The sequence below is a fragment of the Oncorhynchus gorbuscha genome, unplaced genomic scaffold (genome assembly GCF_021184085.1).
Source record: "Oncorhynchus gorbuscha isolate QuinsamMale2020 ecotype Even-year unplaced genomic scaffold, OgorEven_v1.0 Un_scaffold_6:::fragment_8:::debris, whole genome shotgun sequence".
NCBI classification, from domain to species: Eukaryota; Metazoa; Chordata; class Actinopteri; order Salmoniformes; family Salmonidae; genus Oncorhynchus; species Oncorhynchus gorbuscha.
Genome location: NW_025745437.1, coordinates 27826 through 51457, shown reverse-complemented (window position 1 = coordinate 51457; position 23632 = coordinate 27826). Strand labels below are relative to the sequence as shown.

At 44.3% G+C, this 23632-nt stretch overlaps 1 protein-coding gene across 2 annotated transcripts in view; it reads right to left on the bottom strand.

The window, feature by feature from the left end:
• Window positions 1-16206, bottom strand: part of LOC124019004 (SRSF protein kinase 1-like) — a 32822-nt gene extending 16616 nt beyond the window's left edge. The window contains exons 1-8 of one of the 2 annotated variants that reach the window (XM_046334348.1): window positions 16109-16206; window positions 15373-15427; window positions 4643-4779; window positions 2845-2953; window positions 2310-2397; window positions 1969-2163; window positions 834-999; window positions 698-723 (exon numbers count right to left, since the gene is read on the bottom strand). In XM_046334348.1, the coding sequence (XP_046190304.1) occupies window positions 698-723; window positions 834-999; window positions 1969-2163; window positions 2310-2397; window positions 2845-2953; window positions 4643-4779; window positions 15373-15427; window positions 16109-16121 (789 nt within the window). In that variant the 5' untranslated portion in view covers window positions 16122-16206. The remainder of the gene's footprint in view (window positions 1-697; window positions 724-833; window positions 1000-1968; window positions 2164-2309; window positions 2398-2844; window positions 2954-4642; window positions 4780-15372; window positions 15428-16108) is intronic. The other variant, XM_046334347.1, reaches the window with a different exon arrangement.
• Window positions 16207-23632: the final 7426 nt, after the last annotated feature.

Below are 23632 nucleotides of genomic sequence, written 5' to 3'. Positions count from 1 at the left end.
ACAACAGGGGTTTAGTAACAACAGGGGTTTAGTAACAACAGGGGTTTAGTAACAACAGGGGTTTAGTAACAACAGGGGTTTAGTAACAACAGGGGTTTAGTAACAACAGGGGTTTAGTAACAACAGGGGTTTAGTAACAACAGGGGTTTAGTAACAACAGGGGTTTAGTAACAACAGGGGTTTAGTAGTAACAACAGGGGTTTAGTAACAACAGGGGTTTAGGGGTTTAGTAACAACAGGGGTTTAGTAACAACAGGGGTTTAGTAACAACAGGGGTTTAGTAACAACAGGGGTTTAGTAACAACAGGGGTTTAGTAACAACAGGGGTTTAGTAACAACAGGGGTTTAGTAACAACAACAACAACAACAGGGGTTTAGTAACAACAGGGGTTTAGTAACAACAGGGGTTTAGTAACAACAGGGGTTTAGTAACAACAGGGGTTTAGTAACAACAGGGGTTTAGTAACAACAGGGGTTTAGTAACAACAACAGGGGTTTAGTAACAACAACAGGGGTTTAGTAACAACAGGGGTTTAGTAACAACAGGGGTTTAGTAACAACAGGGGTTTAGTAACAACAGGGGTTTAGTAACAACAGGGGTTTAGTAACAACAGGGGTTTAGTAACAACAACAGGGGTTTAGTAACAACAACAGGGGTTTAGTAACGACAAACAAATCTCAAGCAGAGACAACTTACTGCTTTTGGAGCTGGTGCTGTGCTGACTGAAAAGAGACAGAGACAAGTAAGAATACAAACCAATAATAACCTTGTGCCCAAACCCAGAAAAAGCAGGGCCTCCCAATAAACTGGAAGTAGGGTGTATAGCCCCTACCTGCGGACCCTGAGGGAGGGGGAGCCCCTGCTTTCTGCCACTCTGTAGCCTCTGCTGCCAGCCTCCTCACATAAGGCTCATTCACCGTCAGCAGGATGTTCTCTGGCTTGATGTCAGTGTGGATGATCTCACACTTGGTGTGAAGGTAGTCAAGGCCTTGGAGAACCTGAATAACATAACATAAATGACATTTTAGTCTCTTATCCAGCGTGATTTACTTTCACTGCATTCAATTTAAAAGGAAGATAAAAACAACCACATATCAGATATCAGGTTTTACCTTCAAACATCCACAAACACTTATAGGGGGAAACAATGTCTATCATCACACATTGTTTAAATACATGTGGATTTGAGTAGCTAGCTAGGTAGCACACGCAATATTTGGTTCTGGATTCTGAGATTAGGGTAGCCAAGGTACTAGTTAACCGTTATCCGCCGCGTGTTGCTACTAGTTGCTCTTGGTACTACTAGTTACCAGTCACGTGTTGCTCTTGGTACTACTAGTTACCAGTCACGTGTTGCTCTTGGTACTAGTAGTTACCAGTCACGTGTTGCTCTTGGTACTAGTAGTTACCAGTCACGTGTTGCTCTTGGTACTAGTAGTTACCAGTCACGTGTTGCTCTTGGTACTACTAGTTACCAGTCACGTGTTGCTCTTGGTACTACTAGTTACCAGTCACGTGTTGCTCTTGGTACTACTAGTTACCAGTCACGTGTTGCTCTTGGTACTACTAGTTACCAGTCACGTGTTACTCTTGGTACTACTAGTTACCAGTCACGTGTTGCTCTTGGTACTACTAGTTACCAGTCACGTATTGCTCTTGGTACTACTAGTTACCAGTCACGTGTTGCTCTTGGTACTACTAGTTACCAGTCACGTGTTGCTCTTGGTACTACTAGTTACCAGTCACGTGTTGCTCTTGGTACTACTAGTTACCAGTCACGTGTTGCTCTTGGTACTACTAGTTACCAGTCACGTGTTGCTCTTGGTACTACTAGTTACCAGTCACGTGTTGCTCTTGGTACTACTAGTTACCAGTCAAGTGTTGCTCTTGATACTACTAGTTACCTGTCAAGTGTTGCTCTTGGTACTACTAGTTACCCGTCATGTGTTGCTCTTGGTACTAGTTACCTGGCGTATGATGCTCTTGACGCAGGGCAGAGGAAGGCCCTGGTAGTTGGACTTGATGATCCACTTCAGTAGGTGGTGCCCCAGCACCTCAAACACCATGCACACATGAGTCCCGTTGACGCCGGAGATCTTGAAGTCATCCAGTAGCTGAACCACCATCTCCCTCTTGGGATCGTCAGGGTCCGTGTTTCTCACCTACGAAGCAAAGCCAGGATTATTTTTTTTATCAGAACAAATGTGTCTGAAAGGAAAGGACAGGAGAATAAAGGGAGGTATTTTACAGATGAAAACATCAGCCTGATGTTATGTTGGGTATAAATGACTGTTAAGGTAGTACTCACAGATCTGAGCAGTTTGATCTCATCCACGGCTGTCTCGGTGTAATGCTCTGCACTCTTCACAACCTTCATAGCCACAAACCGCTTCACCCTACAACACAGACTGTCAAGTCAGTCAAGCTGACACAGATGACAAGTCTCTCTGTCCCAAATGCACCCTATATTCCTTATATAGCCCATTACTTACAGTGGGGCAAAAAATGTAGTCAGCCACCAATTGTGCAAGTTCTCCCACTTAAAAAGATGAGGCCTGTAATATTCATCATAGGTACACTTCAACTATGACAGGCAAAATGAGATTTTTTTCTCTCCAGAAAATCACATTGTAGGATTTTTAATGAATTTATTTGGAAATTATGGTGGAAAATAAGTATATTTTTAAGTGTGAGAACTTGCACAATTGGTGGCTGACTAAATACATTGTTGCCCCACTGTATGGCTATGAGCCAATACAGTGCCATTTCAAAATGTGCTCAAAGAGAACATCCACCTTAGCATGTGTGTTAACAGAGAGAAACAGAGGAGAAGAAGCTCTTACTGTATGTCCCAGGCCAGCCACACAGTGGAGAAGTGTCCCCAGCCCAGCTTCCTGATCACATGGTACCTCCCATTGAACAGGTCTCCTATCTTTACATGGTGGTAGCCACCTAGACAAACAGGAGAGGGAGAATGGAGACAGAAGAAAAGCAAGTTCAACATTCATTATTTTGTTATTAGGACTAATAATGTGAAATATATATATATATATATATATATATATATATATATATATATATACATACACACACACACACACACACACACACACACACACTGAACTAAAATATTAATTAACATGCAATAATTTCAAATTTTACTGAGTTACAGTACATGTAAGGAAATCAGTTAATTGAATAAATAAATTAGGCCCTAATCTATGGATTTCACATGACTGGGCAGGGGTACAGCCATGGGTGGCAATAGGATCACCCACTAAGGAGCCAGGCCCACCCACTGGGGAGCCAAGCCCAGCCAATCAGAATGTTTTTCCCCACAAAGAGAGCTTTATTACAGACAGAAATAATCCTCAGTTTCATCAGCTTTACGTTGTGAGGCGGTTTGGACGTACTGCCAAATTCTCTAAAAGGATTTTTAAGGTGGCTTATGGTAGAGAAATCAACATCTCTGGTGGACATTCCTGCAGTCAGCATGCCAATTGCACGCTCCCTTAAAACTTGAGACATCTGTGGCATTGTGGCATTATTACAGACAGAAATACTCCTTCAGACGATCCCACAGGTGAAGAAGCCGGGGGTCCTGGGCTGGCGTGGTTACACGTGGTCTGTGGTTGTGAGGCCGGTTAGACGTACTGCCAAATTCTCTACAACGACGTCGGAGGCAGTTTATGGTAGAGAAATTAACATGACATTTTCTGGCAACATCTCTGGTGGACATTCCTGCAGTCAGCATGACAATTGCACGCTCCCTTAAAACTTGAGACATCTGTGGCATTGTGTCATGTGACAAAACTACACATTTTAGAGTGGCCTTTTATTGTCCCCAGCAAGGTGCATCGATGTATTGATCATGCTGTTTAATCAGCTTCTTGATATGCCACACCTGTCAGGTGGATGGTTTATCTTTGCAAAGGAGAAATGTTCACTAACAAGGATGTCAACAAATTTCTACACAAAATAAGAAATTTCAGCTTTTTCTGCATATGTGACATTTCTGGGATCTTTTATTTCATTAAAATATAAATGTGAGGGCCTCCCAGGTGGCGCAGTGGTTAAGGGCGCCGTACTGCAGCGCCAGCTGTGCCAGCAGAGACTCTGGGTTCGCGCCCAGGCTCTGTCGTAACCGGCCGTGACCGGGAGGTTCGTGGGGCGACGCACAATTGACCTAGTGTTGTCCGGGTTAGGGAGGGTTTGGCCGGTAGGGAAATCATTGTCTCTTCGCGCACCGGTGACTCCTGTGGTGTGCCTGGCGCAGTGCACGCTAACCAAGGTTGCCAGGTACACAGGTGACTCCTCCGACACATTGGTGCGGCTGGCTTCCGGGTTGGATGGCGCTGTGTTAAGAAGCAGTGCGGCTTGGTTGGGTATCGGAGGACGCATGACTTTCAACTTTCGTCTCTCCATTTATTTTTAATTTTTAAAGTAAATGTGTGAAATTTGCATTTAAGTTTTGTAACTAAACTCTTCAAATATAAATTTTAGATACTGTCTGTATTTCACTTATTTTCACCCAGATCCGGGTTCCGTGGCAACCGAGTGGATCCGGGTTCCGTGGCAACCGAGTCTCGGGTACTTCCTGGAAGACCTCTAGGACATCGAGTGTATATAAGGGCAACTCACCTTTGCAGTAATCGTTGGGGTCTTCCTGCTCCTCGTCATCAGAGCCTAGGATCTCCTCAGGCTCATCTGGCTCCTGGGGAGAGGCCTCTGGCTGGGGCTGCTGCTGGGCTGCTGTACCCCTGGGGTGGGCAGGATGCCTGGAAGACCCACATGAATGTTATGACGGTATAATAGTATAATAACAGAACATAGAGCCTTCAGAAACTATTCACACCCCTTGACTTATTCCCCATTCTTGTGTTACAGCCTGAATTCAAAATGGATTAAATTTACTTTTCACCCACCGACACACAAATTGAAAACATGTTTAGACAATTTCGCAAACATATTGAAAATAAAGTACAGAAATCAAATGTACATAAGTATTCACACCCCTTTGCTAGGCCACTCCACATTGGAGCTCAGGTGCATCCAATTTCCTTTGATCATTCTTGAGACGTCGTTACAACTTGGTGTCCACCTGTAGCCAATTAAATTGTTCGGACATAACAACACAACCTGTCTATATAAAAAGGTCCTATTGTTAACAGTGCATGTCAGTGCAGAAACTATAGCATGAAATACAAGGAATTGTCCGTAGATCTCTGAGATAGATAGGGGTAACAGGTAGCCTAGTGGATAGGGGTAACAGGTAGCCTAGTGGTTAGGGGTAACAGGTAGCCTAGTGGTTAGGGGTAACAGGTAGCCTAGTGGTTAGGGGTAACAGGTAGCCTAGTGGTTAGGCAGGTAGCCTAGTAAGGGGTAACAGGTAGCCTAGTGGTTAGGGGTAACAGGTAGCCTAGTGGATAGGGGTAACAGGTAGCCTAGTGGTTAGGGGTAACAGGTAGCCTAGTGGATAGGGGTAACAGGTAGCCTAGTGGATAGGGGTAACAGGTAGCCCAGTGGATAGGGGTAACAGGTAGCCCAGTGGATAGGGGTAACAGGTAGCCCAGTGGATAGGGGTAACAGGTAGCCCAGTGGTTAGGGGTAACAGGTAGCCCAGTGGTTAGGGGGGTAACAGGTAGCCCAGTGGTAGCCCAGTGGTTAGGGTAACAGGTAGCCCAGTGGTTAGGGGTAACAGGTAGCCCAGTGGTTAGGGGTAACAGGTAGCCCAGTGGTTAGTGGTGGTTAGCCCAGTGGGGGTAACAGGTAGCCCAGTGGTTAGGGGTAACAGGTAGCCCAGTGGTAGCCCAGTGGGGGTAACAGGTAGCCCAGTGGTTAGTGGGGGTAACAGGTAGCCCAGTGGTTAGGGGTAACAGGTAGCCCAGTGGGGGTAACAGGTAGCCCAGTGGTTAGGGGTAACAGGTAGCCCAGTGGTTAGGGGTAACAGGTAGCCCAGTGGTTAGGGGTAACAGGTAGCCCAGTGGTTAGGGGTAACAGGTAGCCCAGTGGTTAGGGGTAACAGGTAGCCCAGTGGTTAGGGGTAACAGGTAGCCCAGTGGTTAGGGGTAACAGGTAGCCCAGTGGTTAGGGGTAACAGGTAGCCCAGTGGTTAGGGGTAACAGGTAGCCCAGTGGTTAGGGGTAACAGGTAGCCCAGTGGTTAGGGGTAACAGGTAGCCCAGTGGTTAGGGGGTAACAGGTAGCCCAGTGGTTAGGGGTAACAGGTAGCCCAGTGGTTAGGGGTAACAGGTAGCCCAGTGGTTAGGGGTAACAGGTAGCCCAGTGGTTAGGGGTAACAGGTAGCCCAGTGGTTAGTGGTTAGGGGTAACAGGTAGCCCAGTGGTTAGGGGGTAGCCCAGTGGTTAGGGTAACAGGTAGCCCAGTGGTTAGGGGTAACAGGTAGCCCAGTGGTTAGGGGTAACAGGTAGCCCAGTGGTTAGGGGTAACAGGTAGCCCAGTGGTTAGGGGTAACAGGTAGCCCAGTGGTTAGGGGTAACAGGTAGCCCAGTGGTTAGGGGTAACAGGTAGCCCAGTGGTTAGGGGTAACAGGTAGCCCAGTGGTTAGGGGTAACAGGTAGCCCAGTGGTTAGGGGTAACAGGTAGCCCAGTGGTTAGGGGTAACAGGTAGCCCAGTGGTTAGGGGGGTAACAGGTAGCCCAGTGGTTAGGGGTAACAGGTAGCCCAGCCCAGTGGTTAGGGGTAACAGGTAGCCCAGTGGTTAGGGGTAACAGGTAGCCCAGTGGTTAGGGGTAACAGGTAGCCCAGTGGTTAGTGGGGGTAACAGGTAGCCCAGTGGTTAGTGGGGGTAACAGGTAGCCCAGTGGTTAGGGGTAACAGGTAGCCCAGTGGTTAGGGGTAACAGGTAGCCCAGTGGTTAGGGGTAACAGGTAGCCCAGTGGTTAGGGTTAGCCCAGTGGTTAGCCCAGGGGTAACAGGTAGCCCAGTGGTTAGCCCAGTGGGTAACAGGTAGCCCAGTGGTTAGGGGTAACAGGTAGCCCAGTGGTTAGGGGTAACAGGTAGCCCAGTGGTTAGGGGTAACAGGTAGCCTAGTGGTTAGGGGTAACAGGTAGCCTAGTGGTTAGGGGTAACAGGTAGCCTAGTGGTTAGGGGTAACAGGTAGCCTAGTGGTTAGGGGTAACAGGTAGCCTAGTGGTTAGGGGTAACAGGTAGCCTAGTGGTTAGGGGTAACAGGTAGCCTAGTGGTTAGGGGTAACAGGTAGCCTAGTGGTTACAAGCGTTGGGCCAGTAACGGAAAAGTTGCTAGATCAAATTCCCGAGCTGACAAGGATTAAAAATCTGTTGTTCTGCCCCATAACAAGGCAGTTAACCCACTGTTCCTAAGCCGCCATTGTAAATAAGAATTTGTTTTTAACTGACTTGCCTAGTTAAATAAAGGTTAAATAAAATAAATGAATAGAATTGTGATGAGGCATACCTGGGGAAAGGGTTTTAAAAGAGTCTATAGAGTTGTACGTTTCCAAGAGCACAGTGGTCTCCATCATTGGGGAATATAAAAAAATATTTAACTACCCAGACTCTGATTAGAGCTGGCCGTCTCACCAAACTACACAACAGGGCTAGAAGGACCTTGGTCAGGGAGGTGACCAAGAACCAAATGACCACTCTGACAGAAGTACAGAGTTCCAAGGCTGAGGTGGGAGAACCTTCCAGAAGGACAACAGTCTCTACAGCACTTCATCCATCTGGGATTTAAGGGAGAGTGGCCAGACGGACGCCACTCCTGAGAAAAATGGTACATGACAGCATGCTTGGAGTTTGCAATTAGGCACGTGAGAGACTTCGAGCATAACGATTCTGGTCTAATGAGAAATAAAATGGAACTTTGGCCTGAATGCAAATCGCCACGTCTGGAGAAAACCAGGGACAGCTCGTCACCCATCTAACACTATCCCTACCGTGAAGCATGGTGGCAGCATCATGCTATGGGGATGCTTTTCAGCAGCGGGGACTGGGAGACTGGTAAGGATAAAGGAACAATGAATGGAACCAAATACAGGCAAATCGTTGATGATAACTTGCTTCAGAGTGCCAACGACAGGCTGGGGCGAAGATTTTACGTTCCAACAGGAAAATGACCCAAGGCAACGTTGGAATGGCTTCAGAACAAGAATGTGAAAGTCCTTGAGTGGCCCAGCCAAAGCCCAGACTTGAATGCCATTGAAAATCTGTGGAAAGACTTGAAGATTGCTGTTCACCGCTGCGCCACATTGAACTTAACAGAGCTTGAGAAAATCCCCAAATCAAGACGACTCAAAACTGACAGACATACCCAAGACAACTCAAAGCTATAAAACGCCACCAAAGTGCTTCTACAAAGTATTGACTCAAGGGGTGTGAATACTTATGCAAATCAGATTTCTGTATTTAAAAATGTTCAATACATTTGCTAATATTTCTAAAAAACATGCTTTCACTTGGTCATTATGGGTTATTGTGTGTTTAGATAGGCGAGAGAGAAAGAAAAAAATAATCTACGTAATCAATTCTGAATTAGGGCTTTAACAACAAAACATGGAAGAAAACTTTCTGAAAGCACTGTTTTTAGAACATAGAGGCCCCTGTTTCAGGTTGCTGCTGGGACCCTGTCCCCCTGGGGTGGGCTGGCTGCCTGGAGGACAGTCTAGTATGAGTGATGCAAGTAACTACAGTAAAATAATAACAAAATATCATTATCGATTATCGCATTTTAACAGTCTCGCACGCTAATAAATGCAGTATTAAATTATAACCATCCCTTTCCATAAAAATAGACATTTTCCCATGGATGACAAACTTTTCCCCCTAGAGATGAGTGACTTGCCTTGGCATTTACACTGACATTTGATACAGGACTGTTGCCCTTTACATTCAAGACATCCCAAAGCAGTGACAGCCAGCTAACTGCCTTACTGCTCTCAAAATAAACTCAAGTTATTCACATACATAGGATGACTACAGAGAGGATATCCATTGTTAGAAAAATACAAAAAGTATTTGCCAGAACTCTAGGCTGTGTTGTTCTGGGTGCAGACGAGACTAGGCTGTGTTGTTCTGGGTGCAGACGAGACTAGGCTGTGTTGTTCTGGGTGCAGACGAGACTAGGCTGTGTTGTTCTGGGTGCAGACGAGACTAGGCTGTGTTGTTCTGGGTGCAGACGAGACTAGGCTGTGTTGTTCTGGGTGCAGACGAGACTAGGCTGGGTTGTTCTGGGTGCAGACGAGACTAGGCTGTGTTGTTCTGGGTGCAGACGAGACTAGGCTGTGTTGTTCTGGGTGCAGACGAGACTAGGCTGTGTTGTTCTGGGTGCAGACGAGACTAGGCTGTGTTGTTCTGGGTGCAGACGAGACTAGGCTGTGTTGTTCTGGGTGCAGACGAGACTAGGCTGTGTTTGTTCTGGGTGTTCTGGGTGCAGACGAGACTAGGCTGTGTTGTTCTGGGTGCAGACGAGACTAGGCTGGGTTGTTCTGGGTGCAGACGAGACTAGGCTGTGTTGTTCTGGGTGCAGACGAGACTAGGCTGTGTTGTTCTGGGTGCAGTTCGAGACTAGGCTGGGTTGTTCTGGGTGCAGACGAGACTAGGCTGGGTTGTTCTGGGTGCAGACGAGACTAGGCTGGGTTGTTCTGGGTGCAGACGAGACTAGGCTGGGTTGTTCTGGGTGCAGACGAGACTAGGCTGGGTTGTTCTGGGTGCAGACGAGACTAGGCTGGGTTGTTCTGGGTGTTCTGGGTGCAGACGAGACTAGGCTGGGTTGTTCTGGGTGCAGACGAGACTAGGCTGGGTTGTTCTGGGTGCAGACGAGACTAGGCTGGGTTGTTCTGGGTGCAGACGAGACTAGGCTGGTTGTTCTGTTCTGGGTGTTCTGGGTGCAGACGAGACTAGGCTGGGTTGTTCTGGGTGCAGACGAGACTAGGCTGGGTTGTTCTGGGTGCAGACGAGACTAGGCTGGGTTGTTCTGGGTGCAGACGAGACTAGGCTGGGTTGTTCTGGGTGCAGACGAGACTAGGCTGGGTTGTTCTGGGTGCAGACGAGACTAGGCTGGGTTGTTCTGGGTGCAGACGAGACTAGGCTGGGTTGTTCTGGGTGCAGACGAGACTAGGCTGGGTTGTTCTGGGTGCAGACGAGACTAGGCTGGGTTGTTCTGGGTGCAGACGAGACTAGGCTGGGTTGTTCTGGGTGCAGACGAGACTAGGCTGGGTTGTTCTGGGTGCAGACGAGACTAGGCTGGGTTGTTCTGGGTGCAGACGAGACTAGGCTGGGTTGTTCTGGGTGCAGACGAGACTAGGCTGGGTTGTTCTGGGTGCAGACGAGACTAGGCTGGGTTGTTCTGGGTGCAGACGAGACTAGGCTGGGTTGTTCTGGGTGCAGACGAGACTAGGCTGGGTTGTTCTGGGTGCAGACGAGACTAGGCTGGGTTGTTCTGGGTGCAGACGAGACTAGGCTGGGTTGTTCTGGGTGCAGACGAGACTAGGCTGGGTTGTTCTGGGTGCAGACGAGACTAGGCTGGGTTGTTCTGGGTGCAGACGAGACAAAGCTGTGTTGTTCTGGGTGCAGAAACTGCCATAAGCTCTGATAATGCCTTAATGGGCCGGGCATTTCCACCATCCATAATGTCACGCTTCAGTTAACCCCTGCTGCGCACTTCATCGTTCTCCTGCTGCTATAAATATAGCAGCACAGCAGATAGGCATTACATAACATAGGATGTCTGCAATGTGTGATGGCATAGTGTGGGTCGGCTTGGCTGTTGGGGATAAACCACAACCATCTTCATTCTATCTATAATAGGACAAGGGCTGCACAATTTGGGGAACATTCAGGAGAAGGAAACATTCCGTGGTAATTAAACAGGAATATATGGGAATTAACGGAAATATATGTAAATTAATATTAATACCATTTAAAATGTAGATATTTACCATATCATATGGAGACAGAAACATTTGACCTTATCACAAGTAGACAATTGCAAATGATTAAATCCTTCTAATAGAAAAATATTATTTAATTTAGTAACTAATTGAAGTAATTAAATGAGTCGACTCTTCATGAGATGATTTCACTGAACAACAAAGGGAATATTGAATGATCCATCACATCTCCCAAAATCGTTGTCAACATAAATCTGTAAAATGATAGTCTAGAAACTAAAGCTTTGGTTGTCTTCCTCTCAGTCTTCCATGTCTTCTCCCTGGACCTCCTCAATGTCCACCTCTTGAACATCAAACTCTGAGGCCTCATCTTCACTGTCACCTTCCAACCTTGTTGACGATGGCTCGTTGTCAGGTTCAAAAAGCCTCAAAATTTGCCCAGAAGGCCACCATTTTGTAAACTCTTGTATTGGTCCGCCTGTTGCATAATTTGGTGTGTGTGTTCCCAGGCAAGGACCAGTTGCAGTCTGAGGCGGCTGATGTTGGTGGGATTTGGAGGATGATGGAGGCAACAGGGGAAAGAGCCTCAGATCCACAAAGTCCCTTCCACCAGGTGGCTGATGAGATATGCTGGCAAGACTGCCATATTGCATCTCCATCCAAAAGCCCTTGCTTAGAAGTGTACTTTTCCAGACTGCCAAGAACCTTTCCCTCATCCAGATCATGGCGAGACACGGTAGTGATGACACCATAGGCCTTGTTGATCTCTGCACCAGACAGGATGCTCATTTTCACCTCGAATAGAAGTAGAGGGACTTTTGTCAGAGGTTGCTTGTTGAGCGCCGAGGGAACTTTATGCACGTGGCCAGATAATTCTGTATCTTTGTTGCATTCTTCACATATGATTTGGCACAGTATTTGCAAAGGTACACGGCTTTTCCTTCTACATTAGATGCAGTGAAACATCTCCACACACCAGATAGTGCCCGTGGCATTTTCCTGTAAAGATTAGAAAAAAATTAAACATGCATGGAAACAGGTGAATTAACACTCCTCAGTTAGCAGGCTCAAGCAAGCAAACCCCCACATGGTAGCAAAAACTAACTAGCAGAAATTGTCAACAAGTTAAAAATGATTTCAACTCACTTTGCTGTAGGCTACTATTTACTAGTTAACAAAAAAATAATGCATGTCATAAAATATATTCACCCCACCCAGTATTGTAATCAAAACTTACCAGAAAGCATGTAGTCCTTGGCTCAGACACTGTAGTAGTGTGGGCTCAATAGCATCTCATTAGTGTGCAAGATCTTGAAAATCAGCTGTACATGTGATGGAAGAATGCACTGTGCATGCAGAGGGTTGCAATTCCATTGAATTGGGGATAATTCAACCAAAATATGCCACAAAACCTAGAATTGCCTTTTTTGTATCCCACAAAAAAAGATTCACTGTTATAAGCTAACTTTTTTTAATGAATTTACGCAGAATTCACCAAATTCCCAGGCTTAACTTCCCATGGAAAATTACTGGAAAAATACCACAAATTTACCAGAAAGTTTCCAACCCTTTGCAACCCTAAACAGGATTTACTAAAATACTGTACATCATTCACAATATTCATTATGGGTGTTATAGGATTACTTGAGGTATAATGTCATTCTGGACAGGGCCAAGAGTCACCAACATGTGTACTAAACTTGTGTACCTGTCGTGGGATACATTAATCTGACCCAGTTACTTCTGGCCGCTTTACATCTTGTGATATATAATTAAGGACTGGTTTACTGTAGACCTGGGACACCAATTAAGAAATTCACTGAGTACAAGTAACTGTCAGATGGAAACAAAACAAATACAGAAGTGCATTCAGACGCCCAGGAGTGGCCCTGCTGTATGGATTCAGACGCCCAGGAGTGGCCCTGCTGTATGGATTCAGACCCCCAGGAGTGGCCCTGCTGTATGGATTCAGACGCCCAGGAGTAGCCCTGCTGTATGAATTCAGACGCCCAGGAGTGGCCCTGCTGTATGAATTCAGACCCCCAGGAGTGGCCCTGCTGTATGGATTCAGACCCCCAGGAGTGGCCCTGCTGTATGGATTCAGACGCCCAGGAGTAGCCCTGCTGTATGAATTCAGACCCCCAGGAGTGGCCCTGCAGGATTCAGGCCCTGCCCTGTATGGATTCAGATGAAGTGGCCCTCAGAAATCAGACCCCCAGGAGTGGCCCTGCTGTATGAATTCAGACCCCCAGGAGTGGCCCTGCTGTATGGATTCAGACCCCAGGAGTGGCCCTGCTGTATGGATTCAGACGCCCAGGAGTAGCCCTGCTGTATGGATTCAGACCCCCAGGAGTGGCCCTGCTGTATGGATTCAGAACCCCAGGAGTGGCCCTGCTGTATGGATTCAGACCCCCAGGAGTGGCCCTGCTGTATGGATTCAGACGCCCAGGAGTGGCCCTGCTGTATGGATTCAGACCCCCAGGAGTGGCCCTGCTGTATGGATTCAGACGCCCAGGAGTGGCCCTGCTGTATGGATTCAGACGCCCAGGAGTGGCCCTGCTGTATGGATTCAGACCCCCAGGAGTAGCCCTGCTGTATGGATTCAGACGCCCAGGAGTGGCCCTGCTGTATGGATTCAGACGCCCATGAGTGGCCCTGCTGTATGGATTCAGACGCCCATATCGGACTTGGGTGTGCCGTGGTCAGAGTCACAACCACACACAGGTGTGATGTCACCATGTAAATATTGATATTATTAGCTCATGACATTTCCAGATATGCTGTATTCCTCCTGCCTACAGAAAAAAGACACGCTGTATTCCTCCTGCCTACAGAGAATAGACACGCTGTATTCCTCCTGCCTCCAGAGAATAGACACGCTGTATTCCTCCTGCCTCCAGAAAAAAGACACGCTGTATTCCTCCTGCCTCCAGAGAATAGACACGCTGTATTCCTCCTGCCTCCAGAGAATAGACACGCTGTATTCCTCCTGCCTACAGAATAAAGACACGCTGTATTCCTCCTGCCTACAGAGAATAGACACGACCAGAGGCCATATAGTTCAAACACTCAAAGCCTGTAATGAATCAACTGCTGCTATGGAAACCAAAAGGACATGTGCCATTCAAAGTCTTCTCAGAAACTTCACACAAAGCACGCACTGCATTGTCTATATCACCACCATGCAGAGTCAGAACAATGCATTAGGCCTACTGTGTACACAAAACATTAAGAACGCCTTAATATTGGGTTGACACAAACCGGTGCGCCTGGCACCTACAACCCCCCTCTGAATGGCACACACAAAAATTAATCTCAAAGCTTAAAAATCCTTATTTAACCTGTCTCCTCCCCTTCATCTACACTGATTGAAATTGATTTAACAAGTGACATCAATAAGGGATCATAGCTTTCACCTGGATCCACCTGGTCAGTGTCATGAAAACAGGAACCCTCAACCCCTCTTGGAAAGAGGAGAGGTGTAAGGCTGTGTCTTTGGCATGTAAGAAGAGAGAGTAATAGTAATGGCGTCGTTTTCTAGGCAACAACTCAGCCATAGTTCGTTGGTCAAAGCCAATGGGGAAATTAATGTTGATTTTAATTTTTTATAAACACTTAAAATAAGGCCTGTGGTAAACAAGCATAGGAGATCTGACTCATATAATCAGAACAAAACGTACAAGATCTCATCAGCCTAGAATAACCTCAGTCCTTCAGTTCAGCATTTATCCCAACACTGTATTCTTCCTCATAGTAATGGTTGAACGAAGAGGTGTTGTGTTCCTGAATGTTCCAGTCTCCTTCCTGACTTAAATCTGCTTTTTTTTTTATATATATAATCGGAGACCAGGTTTGACAATTGCTGTCCATCAATTATTCCCAACCAGATTGACTGAGTGAGAAATTCTTACAAAAACAATGGATATACAGTATGTTACCCTAACAGTTGTGCACGGTCGGTAGATTAGTATTCAAAATAATTCACAGCTGCCTAAAGGTGCTTCACCAAGTATCAACTATGGGATGTGAAGACAATCAATAAAACCTCATTTTGTATTTCTAAGTGGAATAGGTTGTATAGATCGATTGGGGGAACATTTGAATGTAATCACTTTTAATTTTAAGGCAGCAAAATGTGAAGACTGTGCAAGGGGTGTGGAGAGTTTCACACAGAACTGTAATTCAACCTAAATAAATAATTAACTAGGTGTTATGGTGGCTAAAAACGGATGGCTATTGCAAAATCAGAACAGTCTGCTGTGCAAGTCTGGAGTGGACAGCACGTGTAGTCTAGTAGTAATGTGACTGTCACAGACCACAACGACCAGTCAAGTCAGTACTTTTTAGCACGCGACGGAAACTGGACCTTTGGGCCTCGAGCTGATTCCACGCCTTGGTAAAAACAACAACAACAAATGACTACGTCATTAGACACATGTTGTTGGCCAGTATGTTTGTGCATTGCAGGGCCAGTATGTTTGTGCATTGCAGATTGACTCACTTCTTGCTGGACTTCTTCGCTTTTGCCCTCTTCTTCCTCGCTTGAAGAGCTAAAACTAATGAAAGAGGATTTACTAAAATTTGCAATGAAAGAGATGTATTCAATATCTAGGTAGCCATCACTTCAGCAGTATATTTATCTAGCTATGTGTCCATGTAGTGACTCACTGGACGAAACGTGATGTGCTTGCTAGTACATCTGAAAACTGGCCTGTGAGCCAACTAGCAAATTAATTATTAGCCAGCTAACATTAGCCACAGTTGTTAGCGAACTATAGACCCAATTAAATTGTGGTCGCATTAGCTTACATAAGTGAGCTACTGGTTGAAGATATTCAATAACGTCCTCTTTTAAAAAAGGAAGAGACAACTGCGATGTTTGTCCAGCTAACTAGCGTGCAACCACCACTCACTGAATATCTGCTCATGCCAATCGCACAAACAAATACATGACTCCGTCCACGTTTACTCAATTACTTTATCATAGTTTGCAATGACATTCAAATCAATGGATTGTAGTTAAGGGGTCAGGTTGATGGTACTAGCTTAGTTAGCATTAGCTAGCTGCGCCAGTGCGTTCAGGGGACATGCAATTCCACAAAACATTTCGTACATAAAGAGTACGTCGATACAATGAACAGTAACTTTAAATACGACACTAAAATCACGTTTGTTCATATATATTATGTGAACACCAAACCGATAAATTGTGTATTTTATGCCTTTATAACAATTACCTTTTCTCTCCATGTTGGTCGGGAAGCTCGCGTTCTGCCAACAGCACAAATGATGACGTCACGTGCATATGTAATGACAGAACCTTCAAATTAAAAGCCCACGTTTCAACACCAACAAAACCGACGCGTACGCAACTATGTGGCAAACAGACGGGGTTGGCTTGGATTGTTAACAACATATAAACTATATTTGGTCTCCAATGTTTGTTGAAAACATAAATACATCTCCATAGACACACATTGGCAGTAGAATGGCTTGTACAGAAGAGCTCATTGACTTTCAACATCGCACTGTCTTAGGATGCCACTTTTCCCAACAAGTCAGTTCATCATATTTCTGCACTGCTAGAGGTGCCTGGTCAACTGTAGGTGCTGTTATTGTGAAGTGGAAACGTCTAGGAGCAACAACGGCCTCACCACGAAGTGGTAGGCCACACAAGTTCACAGAACGGGACCGCCGAATGCTGAAGTACGTAGGGCATAAAAAACTCATCTGTCCTCGGTTGCAACACTCACTACCGAGTTCCAAACTGCCTCTGGAAGCAACTTCAGCACACAATAACTGTTTGTCACTACCGAGTTCCAAACTGCCTCTGGAAGCAACTTCAGCACACAATAACTGTTTGTCGGGCAACTTCAGCACACAATAACTGTTTGCTTCAGCAACTTCAGCACACAATAACTAAAATTGGTTTCACATGGCTCTGGAAGCAACTTCAGCAATAACTGTTTGTCCACAGTTCCAAACAAATCTAAGACCACCAAACTGTGCAATGCAAAGTGTTCAAAGCTGGAGTCGTTTGTCAAAGTTCCAAGCTGGAGTCGTGTAAAGCTCACCGCCATTGGACTTTTATGGATTAATGTAACCTTTATTTAACCAGGCAAGTCAGTTAAGAACACATTCTTATTTTCAATGACGTCCTGGGAACGGTGGGTTAACTGCCTGTTCAGGGGCAGAACGACAGATTTGTACCTTGTCAGCTCGGGGGTTTGAACTCGCAACCTTCCGGTTACTAGTCCAACGCTCTAACCACTAGGCTACCCTGCCGACTCTGGAGCAGTGGAAACGCGTTCTCTAGTGTGATGAATCACGCTTCACCATCTGGCAGATCCATGTGCAACAGAAGAATCTGACTTTTATTGGTTTGGCAGATGCCAGGAGAACGCGGTGGGTTAACCTGTTCAGGGGCCCAGATTTGTATTCATAGTGACAACTGTCAAGTTTGGTGGAGAAGGAATAATGGTATGGGGCTGATTTTTCATTGTTCAAGTTTGGTGGAGAAGGAATAATGGTATGGGGCTGTTTTTCATTGTTCGGGCCCCTTAGTTCCAGTGCAGGGAATATTAATGCTACAGCATACAATGACATTCTAGACAATTCTGTGCTTTCAACTTTTCTGAAACAATTTGGGGAAGGCCCTTTCCTGTTTCAGCATGACAATGCCCCCATGCACAAAGCGATTTCCACACAGAAATGGTTTGTCGAGATCAATGTGGAAGAACTTGACTGGCCTGCACAGAGCCCTGACCTCAACTACATCGAACACATTTGGGATTAAATGGAATGCTGACTGCAAGCCAGACCTAATCGCCCAACATCAGTGCCCAACCTCACTAATGCTCTTGTGGCTGAATGGAATTAAGTCCCTGCAGCAATGTTCCAACGTCTAGTGGAAAGCCTTCCCAGAAGAGTGGAGGCTGTTATAGCAGCAAAGAGGGGGGACCAACTCCATATTAATTCCCATGAATTTGGAATGAGATGTTCGACGAGCAGCTGTCCACGTACATTTGGTCATGTGGTGTATCTGGCCAACCAGCACCACAACAACTCACATGCTTCTGTCCCATTTAAGTATGCACATCCATTTAGTAATGTTTTCAGCTAACCCATCTATAACTGCTTCAAAATACATATATATATTTTCAATCAATGGCCACCTTTATTGTGCTAATAAAATGCAATAAGTAATTTATCAAGATGTTATTTTTTTTTAAGACCAATAATGAAAAAAAAATGCAAACGTTGAGACTGGTATGTTAAGGATATTGTGCTGTAGAGAAAAAAAACCTCACAATCGGTCTCAGCCAGTAGGGTGGAAATAAAATAATAATAATAATAATAATAATAATATAATAATATGATGATTCAGTAATGTCTCCACTAACCAAATCTGATTTGTTGTTTAGGGGGTCTGTGTCACACAGACTGCTGCTGGCGTTTTACTCTGCCCTCTCCATTGCTTTTTACTTCGTCTCCACCATTACCCCCAATAGAGCTCGTCAGTTTGTAGTCCTAAAACCTGGAAAGGAGTTACCTCTGGTTCTTTCAGTCATTCATATATATATATATATCATTCATATGGGGATGAATTGGGAAAGAATAGGGCAATGGGATTAACGCGAAAGAAAGATCTGCCGTTAACACAGACTTGGGAGATCTTATACGTTTTGTTCTATGAAATATCAAATCAAATTGTATTAGTCACATACCCCAAATACAACAGGTGTAGACCTTACAGTGAAATGCTGAATACAACAGGTGTAGACCTTACAGTGAAATGCTGAATACAACAGGTGTAGACCTTACTGTGAAATGCTGAATACAACAGGTGTAGACCTTACAGTGAAATGCTGAATACAACAGTTGTAGACCTTACAGTGAAATGCTGAATACAACAGGTGTAGACCTTACAGTGAAATGCTGAATACAACAGGTGTAGACCTTACAGTGAAATGCTGAATACAACAGGTGTAGACCTTACAGTGAAATGCTGAATACAACAGGTGTAGACCTTACAGTGAAATGCTGAATACAACAGGTGTAGACCTTACAGTGAAATGCTGAATACAACAGGTGTAGACCTTACAGTGAAATGCTGAATACAACAGGTGTAGATACAGTGAAATGCTGAATACAACAGGTGTAGACCTTACAGTGAAATGCTGAATACAACAGGTGTAGACCTTACAGTGAAATGCTGAATACAACAGGTGTAGACCTTACAGTGAAATGCTGAATACAACAGGTGTAGACAGTGAAATGCTGAATACAACAGGTGTAGACCTTACAGTGAAATGCTGAATACAACAGGTGTAGACCTTACAGTGAAATGCTGAATACAACAGGTGTTACAGTGAAATGCTGACCTTACAGTGAAATGCTGAATACAACAGGTTGTAGACCTTACAGTGAAATGCTGTCTTGACCTTACAGTGAAAATACAACAGGTTGTCTTGACCTTACAGTGAAATGCTGAATACAACAGTTGTAGACCTTACAGTGAAATGCTGAATACAACAGGTGTAGACCTTACAGTGAAATGCTGAATACAACAGTTGTAGACCTTACAGTGAAATGCTGAATACAACAGGTGTAGACCTTACAGTGAAATGCTGAATACAACAGGTTGTCTTGACCTTACAGTGAAATGCTGAATACAACAGGTTGTCTTGACCTTACAGTGAAATGCTGAATACAACAGGTTGTCTTGACCCTACAGTGAAGTCCTTACTTACGAGCCCCAAACCGACAGCGCAGTTTCAAAAAATACAGATAAGAATAAGAGATAAAAGTAAAAAGTCATTAAAGACGAGCAGTAAAACAATAACAGTATTTTCAGGGTGGTGCCGGTACAGAGTCAGTCAGTTAATGACCTTCATGAATTATGAAGCAATTATGTGCTTTTTTTATGATTCCATAAATGCTTCAAAATGAACAAAAAAGTTACGTTAGCTCATGAAGATGTTCTCATAGAACAAAACGTTTAAGATTTCCCAAGTCTGTGTTTACCACAGACCTTATGTGCAGCGTTTAGCCAAACATCCTACAACAACAACAAAACATTCATTTCCCCAAAGGTTTTGTCCAACGAACCATGTTCGGAGTTAGTGCCTCTCTATACATTGTATTACATATTGGGCTAGAGAGGGGAAAAGCCTTACTGTCTCAGCTAAAGTGGGGTGAAAAAAGTAGTAGTAGTAGGGTCTCTACTAATCAAATATGTTTAGGTTTTGAGAGGGACTCTCATACATATTCAGCAGCATGGCATACTCCCCCTCCTTTTAAATAGGTTTGAACCAATTTATATACAATATACACTGGATCAGTGGTACTCAAGATTTATATACAATATACACTGGATCAGAGGTACTCAAGATGTATATACATCATACACTGGATCAGAGGTACACAAGATGTATATACATCATACACTGGATCAGAGGTACACAAGATGTATATACATCATACACTGGATCAGAGGTACTCAAGATTTATATACGATATACACTGGATCAGAGGTACTCAAGATTTATATACGATATACACTGGATCAGAGGTACTCAAGATTTATATACATCATACACTGGATCAGAGGTACTCAAGATTTATATACAATATGATCAGAGGTAATCAAGATTTATATGAATACACTGGTCAGAGGTACTCAAGATTTATATACATCATACATGCAAGATTTATATACAATATGCACTGAATCAGTGGTACTCAAGATTTATATACAATATTCACTGAATCAGAGGTACTCAAGATTTATATACAATATTCACTGAATCAGTGGTACTCAAGATTTATATACAATATTCACTGAATCAGTGGTACTCAAGATTTATATACAATATTCACTGAATCAGTGGTACTCAAGATTTATATACAATATGCACTGAATCAGAGGTACTCAAGATTTATATACAATATACACTTTTTTGTGCATATCGAAAATGTCTGAGATCTTTTTTTTAGCTCATGAAACATGGGACCAACACTTTACATATTGCATTTATATTTGTGTTCAGTATACATCATTGGTTTGAACATACAAGTATTTGTGTAAACTTTCTAAATGTATTCTGGTATATGTATTTTCCCTAGGTAGTTGCATTTCTGTGCAAAATGTTTCCAAAGTTTAGCTTATTTTTGCAGGTGGGACTCTTATTTTGAGAAATAAAATACACGTTTGTGCTGCAGCATAAAATCCTGCTGCTAGCAGAATGGAGATGTGAAAACCTATTCAGCTGGCAAACTCAATTGACTAGGCAAGCCAATCAAAATCCAGTTTCTGAATCCGCAGCTTTCTATATAAAATAAAATCAAGGAATAAAATAAAATGTAGCTTATTGAAAAGATAAGATATATTAATTTGATTGATACTTTTTTTCTGGATTCTGGATTGAACGAAGTGACTGTCAAATTAGTTTATATTCTATCTTTAGTTTATAATCTTAACCGGAAGACAGTCAGACCGTCAATAAACAGGTTAACAGCGACCACTAGCGGCTGTTCAGGCTAGCTAAATAAATAAAAAATATCATTACATAGCACGTACAACACACAGTACAATAAAAAACATCTGGATTTTGTATTTATTAAATTAAAAGTAAGATCAAATATCATACAACAATTTGCTTCACAATCAGAATTTCCTCATCTTATTATAGCCTGTTTCAACATCTCAAAATAGTTACATCTGTTGGCCGGGGTGTGGAGATCAATCTGTTGGCCGGGGTGAAGAGATCAATCTGTTGGCACCATAGAGATCAATCTGTTGGCCGGGGTGTAGAGATCAATCTGTTGGCACCATAGAGATCAATCTGTTGGCCGGGGTGTAGAGATCAATCTGTTGGCAGTGTAGAGATCAATCTGTGGGCACCATAGAGATCAATCTGTTGGCCGGGGTGTAGAGATCAATCTGTTGGCCGGGGTGTGGAGATCAATCTGTGGGCAGTGTAGAGATCAATCTGTTGGCCGGGGTGTAGAGATCAATCTGTAGGCAGTGTAGAGACCAATCTGTGGGCAGTGTAGAGATCAATCTGTTGGCCGGGGTGTAGAGATCAATCTGTGGGCAGTGTAGAGACCAATCTGTGGGCAGTGTAGAGATCAATCTCTTGGCCGGGGTGTAGAGATCAATCTGTGGGCAGTGTAGAGATCAATCTGTTGGCCGGGGTGTGGAGATCAATCTGTTGGCCGGGGTGTAGAGATCAATCTGTGGGCAGTGTAGAGACCAATCTGTGGGCAGTGTAGAGATCAATCTGTTTGCAGTGTAGAGATCAATCTGTGGGCAGTGTAGAGATCAATCTGTGGGCAGTGTAGAGATCAATCTGTGGGCAGTGTAGAGATCAATCTGTTGGCCGGGGTGTAGAGATCAATCTGTTTGCAGTGTAGAGATCAATCTGTGGGCAGTGTAGAGATCAATCTGTTGGCAGTGTAGAGATCAATCTGTTGGCCGGGGTGTAGAGATCAATCTGTGGGCAGTGTAGAGACCAATCTGTGGGCACCATAGAGATCAATCTGTTGGCCGGGGTGTAGAGATCAATCTGTTGGCCGGGGTGTAGAGATCAATCTGTGGGCACCATAGAGATCAATCTGTTGGCAGTGTAGAGATCAATCTGTGGGCAGTGTAGAGATCAATCTGTGGACAGTGTAGAGATCAATCTGTTGGCCGGAGTGTAGAGATCAATCTGTGGGCAGTGTAGAGACCAATCTGTGGGCAGTGTAGAGATCAATCTGTTGGCCGGGGTGTAGAGATCAATCTGTGGGCACCATAGAGATCAATCTGTTGGCCGGGGTGTAGAGATCAATCTGTGGCTAGTGTAGAGATCAATCTGTGGGCAGTGTAGAGATCAATCTGTTGGCAGTGTAGAGATCTGAACAAACTGTACAGCCGGATGTATTTTCTTGAGAGATATGTTAATGTGGCAATTTATTTACAATAATATTTACATGCCAAAATCATCTCATGAAAATGTATAGATTTCAATATTTCTTTACTCCAGCTTGCTGGTATCCTCTGAGACTAGTGAATCTAAAATGATCCACCATAGTCCATGGCCATCCCTTATCATTTAACACACCAAGAATTATAGTCCTTTTAACATATAAAAACAAGGCCATTTTTAAAAGCTTATTTTGGTTCACCAGTCACAGAATAGTTCCCCGTTGAGGACCACTTTGGAAACAGCTGTTTTAATTCATACTTATAAGTGCTATCCTCTGGGAATACATTGTACATATTGTTGTATATGTTTTTTTTTTACACAAATAAATTCCATTCAACAGTCCCGGTCGTTCTAAATCAATGGCCACTGAGTTTGCAGAGCCCAACGGGGAGGATGCCACTCATTACACCTATGGCCCAGTTTGTCCCGTGTGGCTGTCAGCTGGTAGAGCGAGGCGCTTGCAACGCCGGTGTTGTGGGTTCAGTTCCCACGGTGGATCACTACTGTAAATCACTCTGGATGAGAGTGTCGGCTAAATGACACGACTAAATGACTCAGCTAAATATTTGTCTTGCTCTTTACTTCCCTTGTCATCAGATCAATACCCGTGCGGTGTATTTGGTAGGTGTGGCATGATCAATATGGGTTTGACCATTTAAAATGACAGTGCAGCGTGACACACGACCATCGCCCTTCGGTGACACTATAATCACAATGTTCTTCAACTGGTCGTTCAGTACCGTTTCCATTGAATTTACTGGATAATGGTTCATTGTAAATTAACGGTCA